Raw genomic sequence first — 23648 nt, 5'->3', positions numbered from 1 at the left:
GTGGTTTTCTGGTTTACTTTTTTCTGTATCTCAAGTAACAGATAAATTGCATTCTTTATATACCTGTTCATGTTGGTTGGATTTTATCACATAGGCAGGATAAATTTCTAATTTATTGTTTCCTGTATGGACATAGTTTCTCAATATACAAAGCTGGATCACAATTTATCCAGTATTTTAACACTGAATAATACTCTTAAGATTTATACTTGGGAAGCTCAAGTAAAATAGTGTCAAAACTAACTATAAAGTTGCTAAGTGACAACATGGTAGTTGAGAAATACAAGCTGCTGATTAGTCTTTAACACTAGTTTAACTAGTGTTAAACTAGGAAAGACAGTTGCCATTTTATCTACAAAATGGCTACCTCTGGGTAACCATAGATATTTCAGCCAAAAACATTTTCTGTTTTTGTCAAAACAAAGCTAGGGAAAAGCAGATTGTAGTGCTTGACCAGGCCCAAAACTTCCTCCTGTATATGCTTTAGAGAACTTGATCTAAGGCAGCAATGCAGGGTGGTTTTTTTCCTTTTTTTTTTTTCCTTTAAAAATCTATTTAATTGACTCTGGGATGGGAAGAACAATTGGCGCCACCTTCTTTTAAAAATAAGAAACTACGTGAGTTCTGCTATTTTAGTTTTCAGTTCCCTACTACTTGGAAAGTAACATGCCTGTTAACAACATGTCCTCTATTGCGGGATGCACAACTCTGCTCATGACAGCAGATAATTGGGACAGATTTGCTGTATTGCTTCCTCCTCAAAGAGTGAGCCACAACCAACACTGTCTTTGCTTATACTTCAATTCCTAGCTCCAAGTGCCTCTAACAGTGCCAGCTGCACTCTCTCATCTCATGCCTTTATCAGGTTTTATTTCCTATGGCTAGACATGTACCATGCAAACACACTGCCATGCCAGGTGCCCAATACTTTTTTTTTTTGGATTTGGATTCTAGAAACTTGTCTGTAAAAGGTCAGTTCTTTTGAACTGAAGTAGTCTTGTCAGAGCCATGATTTTAATACTTTACTTTTAATACTTAAAAAAAATTAAAATAAGAAAAATAAGCACAAAATGCTAATATTTCTTATCAATCTCATCCTCCTGTCTTGAGATGATGTAAATGCAATATAATTTGCTAGAACTACACTTTTTTCAAAGGTTTTATTTTTAGTAGATAAAATGCATATGCATGTTTTAAAATATTTTAAAACATTCAAGAAATGCTCAGAGAAATTAAATAATTATTATCACATTTACAGCTATATAGGGATTTGATTTTGTTTGTACTCATTTTAGAACAATTGACTGCAAAAACATCAAGAAGTTGGTCAAAAAAAACCCCACTAAAACTACACATTTTTTTCTTCAGCTTTGCTTGTTTTCTGAAGAAACTACACAGACTTGTGCAATATCATCATACTCGTATGTTCTCTTCAAAAATGTGTCTGTGAGTCTTAGGCCGGAGACACTCTAGAAGGGGAAAATATTTATGAGTTGTTATTAGAAAGAACTGTTAATATTATAAAACAGCCGTTTTACAACAAAACTGTGCTAATAACTTACCTGCAATCCCTGCACTGAAGACAACAATGTAAGTGCAAGATGGAGTGATGAACTTGGGTGCAGCTTCCCAAGTTGCCTTCCTGAAACTCCACACCAGTGGATGGAATTAGTATTGCACATTTCTAAAACCAGATCCATAGTCCTTTCACTGCTAGAGGAAATCAAGAAACAAGAATAAACCTGTGGGTTTTTTTAAGCATTCAAAGACTGCAAATATCTAAAAGCTTGATTATTATTCAGGTTATTATTAATCAACATTCATAAACAGTTATAATGTAGCAAGCAGTATTTATTGTGATGCACAGTAATTTAGCTGCAGACAGCTCTTTTTGACACAAGCATCCTGCCATCGGCTTAGCAATACTGGATAACATAATACTTGGATGGACTACAAGCTTCTCATGACAAGCATCTGCAGCCAGATACATGCTTTAGTCTCTGGGCTCAACTTCCATTTAGAATTACTTTATTTAAATGTCAGTCTTGCAACCGTAAAATGAGTTGTGATTTAAGCATGAGGTACAATCATAAATAATGTTGCAGACAGATTAATGTAATTTCTCTACAGAATTTTGTCTATGTCCTAGTTAAGTACCATATTAACAGACCATTATATAAGTTTTTTAGTGTAGTTGTTTCCTTGGAGTTTTTAGTCTCTGTGTTTCAAGTAGTTTCGTGTTGCCCCAAATCATAATAAAGACCAGGTTTAAGTAGTTTCAGGAGGAAGTACTGAAACATAAAACCAGCCACAACTCACCCACTCAGGAAAAAGTAGGAGAATCACATGACATTATTACCTGCAATTTGTTATTTTACATGTAATGTCAAAAGGTTCTTCCAAATTTACAGTATCTGGTATTGTCTCCAATGAAAGCCTTACATCACCATAACCAGGAGCCTGGGAGGGAAAAAGAATGTGTATTCTCAGATGCTGGACAGGGAAATTGAAGTTTTTACTAAAGTTTTGATTTCCTGAAAGAAGCATGGAATAAGAGAAATCTGAAGAAACAAGACTGAATGTACTTTTGATTAGTATGGAAATCACAGCAGCTCTCCAACTGATGAACACCTTCTTCACAGGTTTAACAATTGATCAGATAAGGATGATCTTTATAATTACATTTTCAGGAGAGTTTAAATCCATAAAGTTTGAATAGCCATATACAGTTCCTGAGAATATCAGCTTTAATCTAAGACCTTTAGTCTAAGGTAGGCAGATACTGTGTGGATACCACCAGTAAAACTTCCCTGCTTAAACCCACCACTAAGAAACAAGAGAAGAAACAAGAGAAACTGCCATGTCGGTCCTCTGTGCCTCTGCCAAAATAATTAACTGTCATCAGTTAGAAAGTCACACGATACTTTTGGCATATTGTGGTCACCTGCCTTGTTCATTGTCTCCCAAAGAGACTGTACTTGTGAATTCCAAGACCAAGCCACATTCAAAGAAACAAATAAAAAAACAATCCCAAAAAAAAAACCAAAAAAACCAACCAAACCTACAAATTTATGGTATGTGGATACTTGTTTCAAAGGTGCATTTCTCATCTGACCTGCAACTAGGTCACTTCCCTTAATTTTCCTCCCATTCCAAACCACAACACTTACTAAATAGGTAATAGCAGAGCTAAAATTCTGGGCCTGGGTGGGAAACAATGATTATAGTGCTGGCAAATGGATTAAGAGGAAAATTACGCACAGTGAAGTCTAGAAATCAAATAATCTGATAGCACTTAAAAATGAGGGGAGAGAAGAGGGAGTTAAACTAGAACACAGAAGGGGAAAAAAAACAACTACCTGCTGCTCTTCTAAAGACAGATGTTGCTCTAAGTACACAAAATAGTGTTTTTCTGTTAATCACAAGGCACAAAAAGATGCATAATCAAAACTAATCCTAGAGTGTTGAAGTATGTGCTTCACATGCAATTCTCAAAGGTTCAAATAAAAGAGATGCAGAATGAGACAATATTGATTTGGGGAGGGAAAAGAAATGAGAGAAAAGGTCAATTGAAAATGAAACCATTTATTGTTAAAAATAAGCAACAAGTTTAAAATTAAGAGGAGGAACTAAGTTTAGGAAAATGGCAATTTCTAATTTCACGTGTTTATGCACACACTCAACACCTCAATTAAAAATCTAGATACATTTCTGTAATTTAGTGACTTTCTTGTGAATTTCCAGGATAAAAGTTTGCTTGCCTAGTTCCAAGTCAGTGTGACTTGCCTACAGAACTGCTCAATGTACTAGCAGGTGGGGACGGGGGCAAAGACAGAGGCAGAGACCCAATTATAAGCTCCTCAAACTTAGACTGAGATTCAACTGTCAAAGTTTTTTTAACTACCCTTCTGTATCTTTCTCACCATCCTTAAGTGAGAAGATGCAAACTAGGTTTAGGCATTAGATGGCTGTGGAGCTGACTTAAGGAAGATAATAATTACAACTCAAAATCCAAGAAAAATTTATAAATCATCTAGAACAGTACAGACTCTATAAAAACTGTGGACATGAAAGATAAATAATATTATGCATAAAAAAATGTTACTCCAAGCTAAAATATCTGTATGGACTTGGAAGCAGCTTCCATATCAGGAGTTGGCACATTTAAAGAGGTTCTTTTGTCATTTGCTGCCAAATAGTATCCAAGCAGTTAATTTTACTCTAACAAATGTATTTTGCAATACTGATTACTGGATTCTGACAATTGAAGTGCTCACTCTATTAACTTATCCACATTCCACTGAAGAAATATATTAAATAACTCTCTAATACATACAGAAAAGTGTGAATAAAAAACGAGGCTCAGAAAGTAAGCAGCTTGCACTTTTCCAAGTCATTATTAAAATTGTTCATTGAGTTTCCTTAAAAACGAATGCCAAGTTAAATTAATACTTAAGTTAAACTTACCATTCTTTGGAGCTGGCTAGTTTGCAGCCTTCCTCGTTCACCCAGATTAGTTTTCCATACAATGTCTAATTTACCAATCACTGTTACACCTTTTATTACTCCAGCTTTCTCTGCAAATTCTTGCTTTGGTTTTAGACAGTACAAGTATTGACGTGTATCCATAGGTTGCAAATAAGTCCTTGCGCCAAAAGTAGACTCACTGAAAGGAAAAAAACCACTAGGTCTTAATTTAAACAGCTGTTTTGAAGATTAAGAACCAAAGTTTTTTCCCCCATCCCCCACAAGTCCTATTGTATGAGTATGCATAGTTTGACAAGTTTGACTATGGTAAAACACATAGAATATTTTTTGTTTTCACAACAGAAAAGACCTCTAGAATTTAGTTAGCACCAAGGACCATGGTGAAATAAAAGAACCTGTTTTTCTCAGCAGAGAGAAATAACATAGAAATTCTCTCTGCTACATTATAACTAATTATCTACCATCTTATCATTTAAACAAAAATGCTGGTAATTTTTCTTCTGCTCTTTGTTTTCCTGCACAGCAAAGCTCAGTGTCATGAAACTAAGATTCCTGTTCAGGAGAAAAACCATTACAGTGGATGCAGACACTTGGTAAAACAAAGCTTCATTATGCTGCAGGTGTATCCTTCAACAGGCAAGGAGAAGACAGAATTTTCACTTCAGCCCCGACTGAACCATCATCTCCAAAAACCCAAGCAACTGCAAAGCACCAACCAAAGTTAAGTTCACAAGATCTTGTATCCACTGTAGTCAGTTATTATGGTATTAGGTGTTTAACTAAATTAAATTTATTTTGTTTCATCGTGAAACTCCATGAGGGTGTACCACTGATCCACCTTGACTGGTGTCTTGATATGTCATGATTAGAACAACTGAGAGCAGTAAGCAGTTTACTGATAGGAAGCAAGAATCCCATAAGGCTAAGTATGTACACAGAGGTCAGGTGAAAACCAGATCTTAAATCTTAAATTTTATATAGGAAATATTGAAAGAATAGTATGTGTTCATGTTAGCATGTCATCATTGTATACAAATTATTTGAGAATTAGGCTGGATATTTCTCTATTAGGCAGAATTATAGATTTTTAAGAATAGTTTCTATACGAAGAAAACTCTAACAAATTTTCCAGTTGAACACAGAATCGGATTTTGATTTTTTTATGCAAGCAAAGACATACAATCCTCCCATTATGACAAATGACTGACTAATACTTGTATATCCTGAAATATTAATACGAAGCATTTCAAAGTCAACTGTCCTGAATGTAAACATACCTTTCCCCTGCTGTGTCAACTGTGTTCAGTTCTGCAACATTGTACATCATAGATGGCTCTAAAGAAACCTTCTCCATAAACATTGGAGAGGTAGTGATATTCTGAATTTGAGCTTCCAGAAACACTTCATCTGTCTGAAAAAAATCAAAAGTTCAAGTTCATGAAAATATGATTAGTGTTATTAAAAAGAGTAGGCGTCCTATTGTTAAAAAAAGTCACACGTTTAGTTCATGCCTGCAAATCAAATCAATTAATGCAAGAAAAAACCTTAATCCCAGTAACAATAGGAGCAAAAGTGTTAGTCAACAGATATCTTGCCAAACAATGGATGTGGGATAATTTTGCTGTGTTCTAGCTATTGCTTTTTTGTAATGCATTAAATCACCACTTCGCAAGACTTTCATCAATTTAATAGCAACTCAAACTTTTTATCCAAATTATTTTAAAAATTGAATAAATTGTAAGGAATTGCAGTGCACAAGAACATGCCAAGCCAGATCACTAGTGCATCAAGCTGTATAACAAAATTAATGTGTGTGTTTTTCTTTAACTGAAGTAAAATAGCTCAGGTACATGCTCTGAGCTTTTATTATTAAATACTAGCATTCTAGCTAAAATGCAAGATCTAGCCCCTTCTCTCACTCAGCTGCATCATGCCAAAGAATATAGTATGCATCCAACAGTTTAACTGGTGCTCTACCTTCAGAACATCTGAAGCTAAGCCCTCAATGTGGTATTGAAGGACCAATTCTAGTACAAAAATGAAAGCTATAGACTGCTAAACTTCAGAGGATTAAAACCATGGGACTAAAGAAGTTTTTGCCTAATTTCTTTTGTGCAATTGCAGACCAATAAAGTCACCATTTCCATGACTAAAATCTCAGGATAGAATAATTACGGAAGACTCAGTCTATTAGATATGAGTCCCAAGAAATGTGAAAACCACAATTAAAGAAGTGCCAGTTAAAAAAAGGGGGATACTAAATTTGCATTTATAGCAGTCACTGATTCAGGCCATTGGATTAAGTGATTCTTGTAGGTCCCTTCCAACTGAAATAGTCTACTCTACAGATTCAGATTGAAGCAGTTTGAGTATTTTGTTATGATAAATTTTAAGAAAGTACTTTGTGGGGAAGGTGGAACAAAACTTACAGTTTCTTTTTGATCAGTGTAAATAAATGATTCTTTATACAAATGGAGTGCTACTTGTAAATTACAAAATAAAAGTGGGACAAAATTGCCGGAATATGCTTAGTCTCAAAAAATTGTGTTAGAAGGAGACACACAGAATGGTTGTGTAACTTTTTGTATTGCCTTATAAACACATTACATACAAAGCAGCATCTATATAGTAATGAAAACTGTGCAACCTCAACAGGTTACAGAGACACTACATGCTTGTAGGAACTGGAAATAACCCAAACTGAAACATGGCTCTCAGTAATCATTACTACTACCACCTGACTGCCACTTGAATTGACACCATTTATATCCCATAAATCCATTGCTCAAAGTTTCCATTTACCCAAATTTTAGTAGTTTTCAAAACAGCAACCATAGGCAGAAGTTTAAAAAAGCTAATTTGAAGGGGAAAAGAAAAAACAAGCAGCATAATGAAAAAGCAAGTTAGTTTTGTGTTATTCTTAATTTGGTTTAGTATTACATATTAAAAAAAAAAAAAAAACTTGTCAAAATATGCAGTTTATCTTAGTACAAGGCACGCCTTAAAGTGAAATCAGACTGCAGAAGTTACATAGTAACTCAATCAACTGTTACATGCAGTTAAAATTATGAAGTGCAGTTACAGCTCGCCAAAGGAAGAACATCCAACTGCTGCTCTCTCCTCAAACCCACTGTCTCCACCAACAGATGTGAAAAGTTCTGTCACAGCTTACACAAGCAGTGCTGCAGTGAAACCTACATTTCCATGGGTCAAAACCAGAAAAATTTTAGAAGGAAATAAATTCTCTTTTCAAATAACAGATATAATAAAATTTTGTTGAGGTATTTTATTGGGAGGACCCCCACAAGAATCTGTAGATATGAAGTTCTAGTTTCAACAATGGGTATCAAAGAAAGAGCTAACCATTTAATGATTAGCTGCACGTATAAAGATGAGAACACATCCCTTTATGATATGCAGAACAAACATTGCTTTTCCATTATGTTTGTAAAGAATGTCAATAACAAGCACAGAGACAGTTAAGCAATTAAAAAAGCATACATATTTATAAAAAAATAAATAAAAATTACCACAGAACTGAGGTCACTCTAATGGGAAAATAAAAAAAAGAACACATTAGAGAAATTAGGGTTAAATGTTAAAGAAAAAGGAGGCTAACTTCCAAACAAAATGCATTTCTGCATTTTTTTGCACCATTTAAACATGATAGCATTAGTAAGACAGAAACAAATAAAAATGGATGCAAACAAAGATGACAACTATATTTCTAATAACTTATAGCTAGTATGGTTACATGATTTACTAGCTTTGCTTCAGAACCAATCCAAAGTAGAGCTTAAGGCACACAAGTCACAGACAAGATATGGTAGAATAAACTGACTCAAAAAAGAGAGTTAGTTTTTGAGTAAGTTTAAAGTTTGTCCTGAATTTCAGTCCATGCAATGGGTTGTACATGAAATGGAAAAACAGTCCTTGTCACCTTATATATAATTTTAAGTATCCTCATATATGAATGTCTCAAAAAAATGTAGTAATGTGTCCTAGCAAAGCTACTATGTTGCAAGTTGTAACAAAATCTGGCACAATATCAATAAAAACTCTTTTAGAATATTCACCAATCCAAAACCCCAACTTCAATTGCAAACTTTGTTGTCTACTTCCCTGTGCATGCTTGCAGGAACAGAACCTTTTACAGAGCCTTTTTTCAAGGCATATTGAAGTCAGTGAGAGAGTAATTCAATCCCAGGATTGCAGCAGGTTAGGGCAACAAGGCATGTATTCTATGTATAAATTTCAGTGATCAACTCCATTTGGGTGCTACTGCAGTATAAGCAATAAGCAAGTGATTAAGGTTCAGCATCATTCCTTGTCTTAGAAAAGATATAATTATGGATTATCATTAGACTATTAATAGAAATTTTTTTTAGTAACAGACATTATGAACAGACAGCATCACATCCATGATCTTAATGATAAGAGTTTAACTGGTTAGTCAAACTTTAGAGATCTTTAGTTGACTAATAACTGACACGTACCATTTTTTTCTCCCTTGCTCTCAAGGATAATAGTCAGGATGAATTTCTTGGTGCTTTCACAGCAACGTAGTATCACACACAACAGCTAACCATAGACTTATTTCTAGGTTTTTAGAAGTTAACTGAATTCTATGGTCACAAGACATAGCAACACTTTATATACGTTCAGAAATTAGACAGGAGTGCTACTATACCAGCTGGCTAGGCAAATGGAAATTGCTCATTCAATGTCATCCAAAATATTTTTTAAAAACTTTTTTTCAATAAATCAAATGGGTAAGATGGTAATGGGAGTTGCATAAATTCACGAACAAGAAGAACAAAAGGTATCAAAGAGCCTCTTAAAAACTCTACAGTAGAAAAGAAAAAGCACAAAAAAACCCCCAAAATCCAAACCCACATGTACCAGCTCAAACACCAAAGCTTCTCATAGATTTTTACCACAAAGAATTGGTAGCTAATTGAGAATTAAGTAAGACCCTTATCAAGACTGGTCAGTATAACTACTATGAAAACCAAAAAGAAAAAAAAACCCAACCAACCAACAAAAACAAACAAAAAAAAAACCCAACAAACCCCCCCCCCAAAACAAACAAACCCCCAAACAAACAAACAACACTAATCTATGTAAAAAGTTTGAAGTTTGCCCAGGATTACCTTAGAGAGGTGCTTCATCACAATCTTTACACATGAAGTATAAAGAGACAGCACCATTTAAGATATCTGTCCCTCTTTTCCCTACCACATACTTTACAGCGGAAACAATAATATAATCCACACACTAAATAAGAGATATATTTTGCTCCCAGACAAATTACCTCATTTCTTAGAATTATTTTTGTTCTTAAATCACAGCAGAAGAAATTTCCAGACATTCTCACTTACAGATAATAGCAGCTCTATAAAGGGCTCAGCCAGTGCTATGTGTTTATGCTCCAGTCCTGCTGAGGTACCTCATACCTGGTCAATGTATGGTTTGAAGCCTGTGGCCTAAAGATATGTACCAAATTCTTCCCATAAAGAGACAAAGGCAGACATGTACATATGTCCAAATAAATATGCAAGACACATATAATTAGAAGCACTGTGTGTAACCGTCACAGGCCTAAAACTTAAATTACTGAATTAAAGGATCATAGTTACATGGGGAAAATCTAAATTTAAGTAATTTAAATTTAAATTTCCCCCACTATGATAAATTGTCATCTCCTTTATGAACAATTAATTTCCCTTACAGTTAGTACTCTATCAGCCTAAACATACAAGCAATAACTGAAAGTATCTGAGTGCATGAGAAACTGGAATATGTACAAAATTTTTAGTCAATTATATTAATGTCCTGACATCTCTTTTGCCCTTCATCAAAAGCCTATCTATTTTTAAATGATACAATATATATCTACCACCATTTTTCCATTAGAATTGGTCAATTTTCTCAGAAAGCTGCACTTACAAAGCACTTGGAATTTAAGTAACAAACGCATCAGGCCTAAACAAACCTGAATATACACAGTTCTCACCTCTGCATTGTAGAATTTGGTTTTCACATCTAGTGGTTTAAGAACCTGAATGAAAGGGAAAAAAAGACAGATTGACAATTGGTTTTTCAAACAACTTCGGCATAGACTGTTATGAAGTACCAGCGTCCCTTACTAAAAAGTGTTATTTTTCTTTTGATCTTACATATAGCAGGTCCATGACAGAATATATGACAGAATCAACTCAAGAGCATATCCTAGCTGCTTCTTACTTATACACACTTGACTGCTTTCCTATTAAGCATTCTCCTCATACTGAGACCAAGTAATTCTCCACCCAAGCACTGGCCTCTTACAAAACTGCCCAAATCCAGTGCTCTAAGTAGATCTGTGTGTTTAAAAAAACACTATATCCATCCTGGATCCTTCATTTACTTTCAACTGTGAGCAAGAACTGACTAACATTTACAAGTCCTTCAGAGTTATGTAACAAAAGTTACTGAGGGCTTCTCTAAACATAAATGAAGCAGAGAACTATCCATTTGTTCAGCTTTCTTAGCCTTCATTTCCTTCTTGAAAATGCAACTGTTTCAGGAAATTAAAGAAAACCATAATACATAAAATAATAAATTATATTCATCTCATGATTAAGTGTTGGTTCTTAATGCTTGAATTTTGTGCATGAAGCTATTGCACTTCACACATTTAAATATGAAGCATATATAAAGTGATGTAACTGAAAGAAATAATCTTCTATCATACTTGTAAGAAACCAAATTTAAATTCTGTTTCTGCAGACACTTATTTCCCATTACAAAGGGAAACTTTTTTTGTTTGCATATAAGTGTACTGTATCCTGAAAGACCTCTAATGTTCCAAGTTGTCAACAAACTTTTTAGCACTGAAGAATTCAAGATCAAAAATTTGTCTTCAGAGAGATTTAATCATTTTAAAATGCATGAAGTTCAAGTCTTTCAAGTATTCATAACTATGTTTCTCTAGTAAAAAAAAAAATTAATTTAGGTCTTTGTTTGTTCAGTGAGCTTCTTATAAATTTTCCAACAGGCTGAATTTTTTCTCTCTCTTCTGATAAACAGTCTTTCCATTTATTGCAGTAAATTTCAATTGGTATCCCAGTGAAATACAAAAAATTATTCTGAGGTTTAACACTACCCTATCCTAGAAAGAATCATTCCTTATCCATGAAGACAATGCTGTTAATTATTTAGAGAAAGCTTAGGAACAGAAAGCCACTATCAATCACTGTAAAACTACATATATTAGTTTAAAAAAGAAGCTGATTCAAGCCAACTAAAACCAGTTCAGCTTAAAATATGTTAAAAAATATAACTGAAAAATCTGAGAATCTGTAAAACAGTATTTTTTTATTATGAAAATCTCAATCAATACCAGCTATGAATTTTCACTGTAAAGACACAGTTCAGTTTTCTGTAACACTCCTTTTTGTTCATTCTCAGGTTTCCTATTGGTGTATCCATGTTAAATTTAAAAACTAACAGCCAAAATTCTCAGCGCAATGCTTTTCTCATAATGAATCAGGAGTATTTATAGAACTATAAGGAAGTGTATGTATACTTATGCTTCATTCTTTGAATGAAGGGCCTAATATTTAACAGCTGGCTTCAACTGTTTTAACAATTCTGTTGCCTGTGCTGGGTTCAGTTAAAAACCACAGCAATTATACATGCAAGCAAAACCACCAAAAACTGCATAAATAAGTTTGCAAACAAAATCTAAAGGACACAAATCTTGTACAAAGCTCTGACAAGAAGAACATTAGGGAACACAGAAAAGATGAGATCTGCAGCTTGCACATGCATGTGTATGCAATCATAGAAAGCCTAGAGGGGACAGAGAGACAGAACACTGAACAGAGGGAAAGAATGGAGAAATGGAGAGGGAAGCAGTGGAAAGGAAAGCATGACAAAGCACACAAAGATGTGAGAAAACTAACTTCAATAAAGATGAAGAAACTCTACAGAGATGCTAGTTTCAGAGGGAAGGCAACACAAAAAATGTATATGGAATCATTTTCCCTAGGATTGTCAGGAAACAGCTTTGACTAATCAATACCTGGCATTTCAAGGCCCATGAATACTAAAGCACTCAAGTGTTCTTTCTAATGCATGGCAACTTAACCTTCTAAAGACTGAAATAATTTTTTTCTGAAGTATCTAGATAGAATACTAGAAAATAGCAAAATGCAATCTCCCCATAATATCATAGAATATCCTGAGTAGGAAGATGACCACAAAGACATCAAGTCCAACCTCCAGGAATATGTCCCAGACAGCATTGTCCAAATGCTTCATGAAAACATTGTCAGGCTTTGAACTGTGACCACTGCCCTAGGGAGACTATTCTGGTGTCTAACCACCCTCTGGTGAAGAATCTTCTCCTAGTATCCAACCCAAACCTCCCCTGAAACACCTTTAGGACAAAACTATATAATGCTGCTATATTACCAGACACTTTGTCAGAGTATCTAAAAATGTATTTAGTAAAGTATGTCATGTAATCCTCCACTCCACCAATATTCAAGTCTCAATATATTTCTCTAAAAAAATTAAATATCCATGAAATACACATTAAACAGACTCTTTCTTGCCAGAACCAGCCCACAGATTAGTTTCTTCCTTTCCTCAGTCACTCTTAACTCAACTCTTGAAATTTGTGTGATGGAAGAAAAGGTTTAAGATGTAAGATATATATATATAAGATATATATATATATATATATCTTTATGTAAGATATAAAAGATGTAATACAATAGACTTCTTTACTTATATTCCTCTAAAAACCAAACTATTTAATTCCAGTTTAATAAGGTTACACAAACCAAAAGAAAAATCAGAATTTTACAATACAAGCTCAGTGGTTGGATGTATCAAAGCCAGAATGCCATTGGGCACTGTTCTGTTTAAAAATAGTCAAAGAGCTGTCTGCTATAAAAAAGGGACTTTTTAGGAGCACATTTTTTTCTCAATAAATTAGTAAAAATTATTAGACATTATATTTATTAGTTCAGAGATGTTTAACTGTGTGTAATTGGAAAACACCCATTTGTGTGAAGTTTGAAGCAGTAGCTCTTAATGGTTCACTTTTAAAAGGGAATGGATTTTTGGTACATAAAAGTGCTTATGAAGTATCGAATGTTTTAAAATGCATTTTCCAGACTCACTACACTTACTAAAAGTAGAGTAAAATACTTCACAAAATACCTGAAATTTGAAGAATTTTCTGAAGTACATCTTCTCTCCAGTCTGTGTAGTATAACTTACTGCACAAACTAAGCTGAAAAACCGAATTTAAAAAAAAAGCTGTGTTACTTTAAATCTTGTGCTATATCAAAAGTCGAATAGCATGCATGTACTCCAGTTTCATTTAAGCTCATTTAATAATAGAAGAAGTTAAAATTTTACATGTGTGTTCCTATCTCCTTTACTTCATGATGGATCACGTCATCAATGCAACAGTCAGGTTTAAGTTCTGCTACTGCAGCACTAGAAGCTGAAAGGTTCAAGCGCTGAGAACTCGTCTGAAGATCAGCCTGGGGACAGAAAACCAAAGCATCAGTTAGAACTATCAGTGTTTAACTTGTGTTAAAGAAAAGTAACTTATGTTATAAAGTACTAGGTCTCACTGAGCATTTTGTACCCTACGTGCTTTCACACATTTTGTATGAGCTCAGTTGGTCAAAACATGGGGCTCACAACACCAAGGCTGTGGATTTGATCCTTGTGTGGGCTACTGACTTAAGAGCTGGACTTACCCGTCCTTGTGGGATCCTTCCAACTCAGAATATTCTGATATTCTTGACTCAGACACCTTCTGTGACATGTATTAAGATGATGAGATACTTACAAAGCTAAAGACAAGCTGTATACATATAAATAATCCAATCCTTTACCATACAGCTTGCAAAATCTCTATTTACTTTTTACATTGAGTTCCACAATGACTTCTGAAATTTTTACTCTGTTTTATTTGTACAGTAAACACAAAACCCCAATTCTCTAGAAAATAATTAATACAATATACAGATCAGTGTATGCTGCACAGGGAATTGAAAATCTCACTGAAAGTGAATGTAAGTGAATGTAACTCTGCTTTTCAGCTGTGGAAGTTTTGCTACACCAATTGTCCAGAGAAGTTTTAAATAGAAGGGTGCGTGTCCAAAGAAGGTCAGTGGAGGTGGGGGTGTTTAGCCAGGAGAAAAAGGCTCAGGAGAGGGACTTTACTGCTCTCTGCAACTAAGTAAAAAAGACTGTAGCCAGGTGTGAGCTAGTCTCTTCTCAGAAATAACAACAAACCATTGGAGCAAGAGGAAATAGCCTCAGGTTGCACCAGGGGAGGTTTAGATTGGATAATTTCTTATGAATTGTTTCACAATAAAGGGCTGTCAAGCACTGAACAGGCTGCCTAGGGAAGTGGTTGAGCACTTCCCTAGGCAGCCAAAACAATGCTGCCATCCCTGCTGGGGACTATGCAGATGTGGAACTTAGGGACACAGTTTAGCAGTGGACTTGGCAATGCTGGGTTAACAGTTCCACCTGGTGACCTCAGGAGGTCTTTTCCAACCTAAACGATATGATTCTGTGATAAATCCATTTTTTTACACAATCCAAGTTTTTTATTTTAATCTTTGAAGAATTCTATAATAATTCCTATTTTTATGCAATTGTTATAGAATTATAATAATTATAATTATAATAATTCTATTCTTACTCTTTCCAATTTCCAGGTATAGTTTCTGGATTGGAAAAAAGGACATATATTTCCTAAAGTCTATGCATTAGCATTAAACATACAATATACTGTCAGAAAATATAGTAACTGTGTTTATTTTTTTATATATCTTTTATAAGTGGATTTTCCTTTACCATACCTTTACCAGTATGTCCTTAACAACTTGATTGCTATCATTGTGCACACTAATGTAACTGGAAAATGTCTCTCCCAGGAATATATTTCTGTATTTCAGGAAAAAAAAAAAGAAAAAAATTTTAGTAACAGTTATTAAAAACCAGAATATTTCACTGAAACATTTTTAAGTTCATACACATGCACATTTGCCAGATCAAACCATAGTAGAAAATTGGAATTTGTGCACCCATACTTCTGAAATCATTCTTCTAAGACAAACAGTTTTAAAAGACAACAAACAAATCAGAATTTTTTCTAGCTAACAGTCTGACAGGAATAAGAAGATGGCTTTCAGTACCCACAAAAATCACAGTAATAAACTCTGTTAGTATAACATGTGATTTATAGTGCATTATCTTAGAAATTCACCCACAGCTGCAAATCTCTTTCAACTTTCAATGCTCATTAGGTTCAGTTAGGCTACAGACAAGAAACATCAGGCAGCACACATATATTTATAAATCAAGCCACATATTTTTTAAATGACTGAACATCTCGTTGCAGAACAATGGTATACAAAGAGAAGGAGAAGTATGAGTCCTAAACCTTGCATATTACAGCTACAATAATTTATTCTTACCCAAAATTTTGAGGCAAAGTCAGCATTTCTCCTAACATCAAAGTTTCAGCCCCCTTTACAGTAGATGGATCATCTTTCATGAGCTGGTTAAATAGATTACCTGTAAAAATATCAAGTTCCTATTAACAAAATACTTGTTAAGTCCAAAGTTTTGTATACATTTAAGTTAGGCACGTAATCACTTACTCAAATGTAGTTTATTTTAGATACAATTTTTTTACAATAAACTTGTTTAAGGATGAAATATATAACACTGCCTATAAGTTATGACTTAACTTCAAGACACTTGTGTCCAATAATTTACTCAGTAGGTACATACTGAAGTGCACAATCCAAAAGGCATTGCTCAAATTAACACTGAATTTTGAGAGAAATTCTGTCCATCTAAACCATATTACATAATAGAAGTAATCAACCTCACTTACTTTCTTCCCCTGCTTGCTTTGTATTTCCACACAACCCTCCTTCTTCAATCTTTCCTTTGACTTGACTTTAAGACTTCAGCTATTTCTGGGAGACAGCCCAGGGGTTTCCAATTCATGACAGCACACTAAGCATAATGCATCTCAAAACCAGTGATTCTTGCAAGATTGTTTTCCCACAGAACATTCATGTGTTGGTTCTACCTACCAGGGCCTTTTCTCCAAATTAAAAAAATATATTAAAATGCCAATCTTTCTCCACTTACACACTGCCTGCACAGAACTGCATCTCACTGTGTATGTCAACTGCTCAAATTTTGAGGTCATGTGTTTGAGTATCATTATCAATCTCCCAGAGATACAGGTCAAGAGCTATAGAATGCACCTTGGTACTGTCCTTTAGCTATTACCACATCTTAAGTATATTGTCATTTCATGTAAGAGTTTATGGGACATCATGACTCCTCTAAGTATTAGATGGTCACACTGCTTAAACTTGGTAAAACATACATAATAACCAGTCATTAGAAAAGACTTACCTGGCAAATCTCTTTCTTCACATGTCACCGGAATATTAGTGAACAAGGTAGGTTTGGTTAGCCTCATCACTGCAAAGATAAAAAAAATAAACTCAAAAAAATATTGGTCGATCAAACAACTATTTTTAATTTTGTTTTTCAACTTCCACAAGAAAAACCAAAACCACCCAACAGACCACAACCACCAAATAAGTCTCAGCTTGAAAAAGGATCACATGGCCTTTCGCAATAAAAAAAACAAAACTTCCATGCTGTTCTAAGATCCAAGAATGCCACTGCTTCCTCTTGCTTTCTATCCTGGTGAACTAACCTACTCATCTACTGTTTTCAATCTGATGTGTTAGAAATCTTACACCTGCTACAGCATTAGAGTGCTTTGTGGTCTTCAGAAGTGTGTCCGTTTCATTTGTTTGTAGACTTTTCCAGCTTAAGTGCCTGTCCTGTGATCCTTGTTGCCCTAGAATGGGACATGATAACTCATACGGACCCTTTCAGTCAAATACCAGTCTACTAGAAATTGCACTTATGTCTTAACCTATAACACTTACACAAGGCAGAGTTACAAGACTAAAAGCCTACACTATACCACTGCTTTTTCTCTAAGTCACAAACTTTAAACTCAAACCAGTAAAATCAACACAATAACCTCATAAAAATACAACAAAGCTATTTTATTGATACTGGCAAAATCAAAATAATTAAGATTTTCCTATTAAAAAACACTACTTCGAGTAAGTGGTATTTTCAAAGGCTATTTTAACTCACACTCAAAATTAAATTATTTTCATTTAAATGACAGATTTAAGTGAAAATAATGCTACTACTTAAAAGAATTTCTTCCTCTTCAAATTAACCAAAGGCCCTAAACTTACATATAGCTTATCATGAAGGCATTCATATGAAACAAAATTGAGCATTTGTAATCTTAGGTGTTAATCTGAATATGTAATAACTGTCAGGGCTTTTTTCTTTGAAACTTAACAAACATAACACCAACAAAAACTAAAAAATAAACCAAAAGGATTTCTCTTGATTGCAACAAGTTAATCAATACCTTTGCACTGACACAGGTATGGTGGGTTTATTTTTATTGTACTTTTGTACAGCTACTGTGTCCAGACAGCATTCACTGTTCCCAGTGGTGTAAAGTATTCAACAACTTGGATGGATATTTGGGTACAGTGGGCCGTATTGGTTCACAAGAACTTATGCTACCATACAGCAGACCCATGCAAATTGGCACTGACCAAAAGAATTCTCACTTTTCACAAGAAAAAAAGAGAATATATTCTCTTTGTTATGGTGACCTTTGAAGACTTAGAACCATGAGGTTTATTAAACAAAACCCAAGATATATAAAATAGAGTAAATAGTGAACCACATTCAACATTGGAAATTAAAAAGAAAAGATACTGAATGCCACATGCTTATGAATTAAGCATTCCTCAAAGACAAAAAAATTAAGGCCTGGATTTCAGCTTGTATACCAGTGCTAACCAAGCAAGACTGTAGTAATTCTCTGCAGAATTACTACAAGAGTGTAGTAATTCTGCAGAGAAGCATGGCGCTCACTCTTACAAGACCTCAGTTACCAGCTGAGGGGCTCACAGCTAGCAGTGCGTCTACCATTACTCACATACAAGCCAACCCAAAGCAGCACAAAGCTGGCAGCTACAGTGGCAACAATCTCTCCTTCTGTTTAGTAAAATGCTTAGCTCTTTTGTCAGTATATCAAATTAATCTAGCAGGACTGTATTATTGGCATTATCCAATTTTATTCAAGTTCACACTGCCTGTATAGCAAATGCCTATATAACTAGTATTTGCTGTTTCTAAAAAAAAGTTAAGTCACTTTTCAGAAAATAAACAAATACGTCACAGAATGAAGTCAAAACAACCTATGACAGGTATTATTATCACATTTATTAGAAGTACTAAATTACTGTTAGAAAATGTATCATTTCTTCCAAGATCCTCGATACAAAATACATTAAATAGAACTCCAATCATGCTGCATTTTACTTCATTTTATCTTCAAAAATACTGATGCACGAAGAAATTTTGTTACTATTAATGTTGAGCTCAGAAATATAATGTCAGTGAAAAATTTGGCTAGAGAGACTTTAAAACTAATAACAACCATCAGTTGTACTGCAGTTATAATACAGTCTAGACAGCATTTTGCATCAATTTTGTTAAGTCATCATATTAAATGTGACAAACGCCCCAAACATAAATGTAAGACATCTACAAATGTCTTAAAATTCAGTCAAAGTTTAAAAATACATGTCAGTCACTCAAATGGAGAAATTTTTATCTAAAAAATTGTAATGCCTATAATAAAATATAATTATGTAACACAAGGATGTTATAAGACTGTTAAGTCTGAGGGTAATTCACTTTTTTTTTACAGAGGGATCTCTGTTATGCTTAGGTACATTTTGGTGTGAGCAGCATTAATGACAATCTAATAAACTACAAATACTGTTTTCCCCCTTTTCCAGATGCTACAGGCCTTGACCACCAGCTACATCAAAACTATCTAGAATTAGTAGGAGTTCAAATGCAAAAACCTTGCAGTCACATTGATCCCAGTTTAACTTCTCTACTGACCCTCCAAAGTTTCAACGAGCAGGGACAGCATGACCTTGGAACACTTCATTCTTTTAGGAGACAAAAAGTCATCCTGAACTCTGCCTTTTACGACCATAAAAGGAATTAAAATTCTCAAAGACAAGAAGAGGTTTCAAATAGATGTTCTCGTTTCCTAATTTCCTCACTTTTACCTGGAAACTACTGTTTTCTTGTTCCCAAATATAATTAAAGACAAAAGAACAGAAACATCAGGAAAATAAATTATCAAAGGCATAAAACAGCAATTATTAACTTGATTATTTTTCAACCCACAGCTTCCACTGAAGCTATCATTAATACTTCCATGAAAATATAGCTAACATTACTAAGACAGTGCATATATCCCACATAAATTAAGTTTGTACTTCATGGGAGGAATATGCCATCATTAAAAAAACTCACAGACTACTTTCAGGAAATAATCAGATCTTGGAAATCTTAATGTCAGTTACAGCTATTATAGCAATTATTACAACACACTTAAAAACATCTTTCCTTCTCCTAATTCCAGTGAAGCAGAGAGGATGTACTTTGCTTAATTGAAAGCATTAATTTTATTATCTGACATACCTTGCCACAATAGTCTGGAATTTTTATTTTAATTTTTCCCTTTAGACCACCAAGGTAGAGAAAAGCTATAAAACACAGTACTAAGCCAAATGGAAACTTACTAATCTTAACAGAACTATAAGTCTTGAGGCAAAACAAAGTTAAAGAAATATATCATTATAGTTAGAAAACCAAAGCCTATAGCAAAGTAAAATAAGTAGTTTTCTCACTCTTAATTTATCAGTTGTTCTAAAGTCTATCTATTCTGAAGTGCTTAAAAACTTTTAGTATTTCTGACAGCAATGTTATTATTAAACTATATCTGAAGTTATAAACTAAATATAATTCCATATTTATGTACAAGCAAATTCATTTTATCTGTAAGGCTTAGCTTTTCCCTAAGAATATTTCTAACATATTCACAGTATAATATATCACAGAAAATCCATATCTGTCCCACAGATCTTTGGATAGTAGCGTTGCAAGATGGCAATTCATTCTGTTTAATCAGTTTATTCAATTTTATCCATATGTCCTCCAAATTCTGGTTTTTACAAAGAGACTGTTCAATTGTCCACTTGGCTCTACAAAATGCATGCAGTTTTAGTCTTTCCAAATTATTCTGCAGTTCTTGAGATAGAGGATGAATCTTTTCTCTGAGTTTAGCTCTAGGGAGAGAGACACTCCAAGACCTTTTCAATTTTTGTTTTCCATTAGCTGGTGGTTCTCCTTGACAGTCCAAGTTAATTGGTTTGTGAACAATCTGTGCTTGGATTAAAGTCGGACCATGTTTCATGCTAGAGTGAAACTCAAGGAGATTTTTTGTGCAGTCATAATCAGTAGATCCTGTAACATATTCTGAAGGTGTAGAAAGCTCTTTCAGTTCTTCCACTTCCTCACAAGAAATAACAGGTGCCTGCTTTTTTGGTTTGAGGGGAAGTCTGTGTAAATCATTTGGAAACCAGGGCACAAATCTTGGTAATTGGCGAATGGGAAACTCCTTCACTGCTGCTTCTGCAAATTTCTGAAGTTTTAATAAATCTCTCTGATGTGGTCGATAGTGCAAGACCACTTCCATGCTTGAACAGTAGGAATCCAGTGATTCTTAGGAAAACAGTCTCTTGATAATGACTCTTGTATCTAGACTGAAACATCTTATTTACAAGAATTTCCTTGCCCCATGATGCATAGATCAGTGGAAAGCAGGACCTAAAGCAGAAGTATTATAAAACAATGAGATACTACCATATTAAGACAAACGTTGCTAGGATATTTTTCAAAAAAGAAACAGGTAGTAAAAATACATGAGATATATATCAGAACATTCTATTTTATCTAGGCTGAACGTTAGCAGCTGTATTCCATCATTACCAGTGTAACTTCAGAACACTGAACATTATTCACATGCACACTGCTTACTCAAAACAGTCCTTTTCCAAGAGAACTCTTTTACTGTTCCCATCTCATACTTGCCATCCACCACTATTCTGGTTATATTGTCGTGATGCATATCAAAAGAAACACAATTACTTCTGCCTATTTTCTCAAACTAAGCAGACAATTTTTTTAAGCGTTTTACTCCTATATATCAGCACTTTTAGCTGAGGCACATAAAGTAACTAGAAAACACATAAGTTACAGAAACCCTTCCCAAAATATTACAGACTGATACAGTAATTCTTAAAGTGAAAAGTTAAAAGGGAAGTGCTCTAGGCAAATTACAGCTGCCCGCTTCCATTTTGTATCAGAACTACACATCTAGTTTTAGCCTCAAAGCTTCCAAGCATTACAAGCAAATATGCTTTAATCCTTAAGGAACTGATAATTTCTGAATTTATTAGACTTTTGAAATAACTAAGCAACTTATTAAGTTGTCAAAGGTTTTATATTTCATACAAAGATTATATTAAATTCAGAAGAATGGTGAAGAGACAGCTACACTATTATGAAACATATGCACAGTGTTGCTCTCCTATTTCCTACCTTTCTTCCCCTTTCCCCCTGCACCCACAAAAAACTTCCAATCATTTCACACTCCCTAATGGAGAGTAGTAACATACATGACATCAAAATAATAAAAGCTAGGATTGCCACTATCAAGATTTTGTTTAATAGAGTCACAAGGCAAATAAATCCCCATACCTTCTCCACTTCTACAAGAAATACAACCTGGATTAAATTCAATACAAAACCAAGGATTGCACTGGTTTCTTATAAATGCAAAATGATCCACCATAAAGCTTTTTACTTTGAATTAATTACTAGCAAAACACATTTCACAGCTGCCGACCTTTCACATTTTCATGTTTTTGCCCTTATTGTGTACGTGTATGTACACGTATTTGAAAAGAGCTTGTTGAGCTTTGAATTATGGTTAACAGATTTTACCAGCACACAGAGACACCATTAAAAACTTTGTCCAGGAGAGTTTTAAAACGAGAATATGGTCCCTGAAATTACTCATACCTGCACTACTTTATCCACCTGGGCATTCTCACTGATCTAGAATGCTTGCAGAGGTAAGATTCTAATCAGCTCTTCATTACATGTGCATAACCACCAGCATTTATGATTCAGAAATGATCAAATTATTCACAGGGCTGTCTTTAATTTTGGAGGCATGCAAGTGATCTACCCTACACAACTGTATTTTCACTCTGTGATGCCTGAATCAAAGAGGTAAGCCTCGTAATTGCACGTTAAGGATGAGGTGAAAAGGGGAAAGCCATCCTAAGGGAAATCATCTGTGTTGGAAAAGACGCCTGAGATCATGGAATCCAACGCAAAACGGAACACCACCTTGTTACACAGACTTCGGCATCAAGTGCCACATCCAGCCTCTCCTTAAATACTTTCCGGGACGGTGACTCCACTACCTCCCTGAGCAGCCCATGCCAGTGTCTAATCACCCTTCCTGGGAAGGAGTCCCTCCTAAAGCACAACCTAAACCTCCCTTGTCGCAGTTTAAGATTGTGTCCTCTCGTCCTGAAAAACTAACAAACAAGAGGTAGCAGGAGAACTGGAGAGGAAACTATAGCTGAACATTTTCTTTGAAGCCTTATGCAAAGCACTGACACAGCCGGGCAGCCGCGCTGAGCCCCTCACGCCAGGTGCACACCCTGTGCCGTGCGCGGCTCGGCCGAGCAGCCCTCAGCGCTCCCTGACGCCTCCGGGCCCCGAGCGCCGCGGGCCCCGAGCGCCGGGCCGCTCCCTGCTCCAGCTCCTTCTAACCCGGAGGGAGAACCACCCTCGGCTGCGGATCACACACGCTGTTTCACCACCGAATCGGGACCGGGCGGGCGGGAACCGGTAGGGCCGCGCTGTTGGTACCTTTCAGAGCCAGCAAATGTTCCTGCTTGGGCTGGTTGACGTCCATGGCCTTCACCCCGCGGGATGGCCGGCGGAGCGCGAGGAGCCACGCAGACTGCGGCGGCAGCGGGCACAGCCGTCCCAGGCTGCAGCGCGGCGGGAGGGACTACAGCCCCCAGGGTTCCCAGGGCGGCCCGGGCGCCGCA

General features: G+C 35.3%; 2 protein-coding genes across 5 annotated transcripts; both read right to left on the bottom strand.

Moving 5' to 3' along the window:
- Window positions 1–1141: 1141 nt before the first annotated feature.
- TRAPPC13 (trafficking protein particle complex subunit 13) lies at window positions 1142–23596 on the bottom strand. 4 transcript variants are annotated; one of them, XM_039709624.1, is made up of 13 exons: window positions 23464–23596; window positions 16951–17019; window positions 15990–16089; window positions 15372–15456; window positions 13906–14033; window positions 13705–13777; window positions 10505–10549; window positions 8019–8036; window positions 5766–5899; window positions 4468–4666; window positions 2360–2460; window positions 1563–1713; window positions 1142–1469 (listed from the first exon to the last, which is right to left on the bottom strand). In XM_039709624.1, the coding sequence occupies exons 1-13, from the start codon at window positions 23507–23509 to the stop codon at window positions 1365–1367; spliced, it is 1254 nt and encodes a 417-aa protein (XP_039565558.1). In that variant the 5' UTR covers window positions 23510–23596; the 3' UTR covers window positions 1142–1364. The 4 variants fall into 4 exon arrangements, with proteins under 4 accessions (XP_039565558.1, XP_039565561.1, XP_039565560.1 ...); XM_039709625.1 differs by having other exon boundaries at window positions 1300–1469; window positions 1563–1710; XM_039709627.1 differs by lacking the exon at window positions 8019–8036 and having other exon boundaries at window positions 1147–1469; window positions 1563–1710.
- SHLD3 (shieldin complex subunit 3) lies at window positions 18859–23581 on the bottom strand. The gene is made up of 2 exons (XM_039709629.1): window positions 23464–23581; window positions 18859–21342 (listed from the first exon to the last, which is right to left on the bottom strand). The coding sequence occupies exon 2, from the start codon at window positions 21209–21211 to the stop codon at window positions 20462–20464; it is 750 nt and encodes a 249-aa protein (XP_039565563.1). The 5' UTR covers window positions 21212–21342; window positions 23464–23581; the 3' UTR covers window positions 18859–20461.
- Window positions 23597–23648: the final 52 nt, after the last annotated feature.

This window comes from Passer montanus, unplaced genomic scaffold, assembly GCF_014805655.1.
Source record: "Passer montanus isolate IOZ18808 unplaced genomic scaffold, ASM1480565v1 scaffold22, whole genome shotgun sequence".
Taxonomy (NCBI): Eukaryota; Metazoa; Chordata; class Aves; order Passeriformes; family Passeridae; genus Passer; species Passer montanus.
The sequence above is the reverse complement of the archived record's forward strand: the minus strand, read 5'-3'. Positions and strand labels throughout refer to the sequence as shown.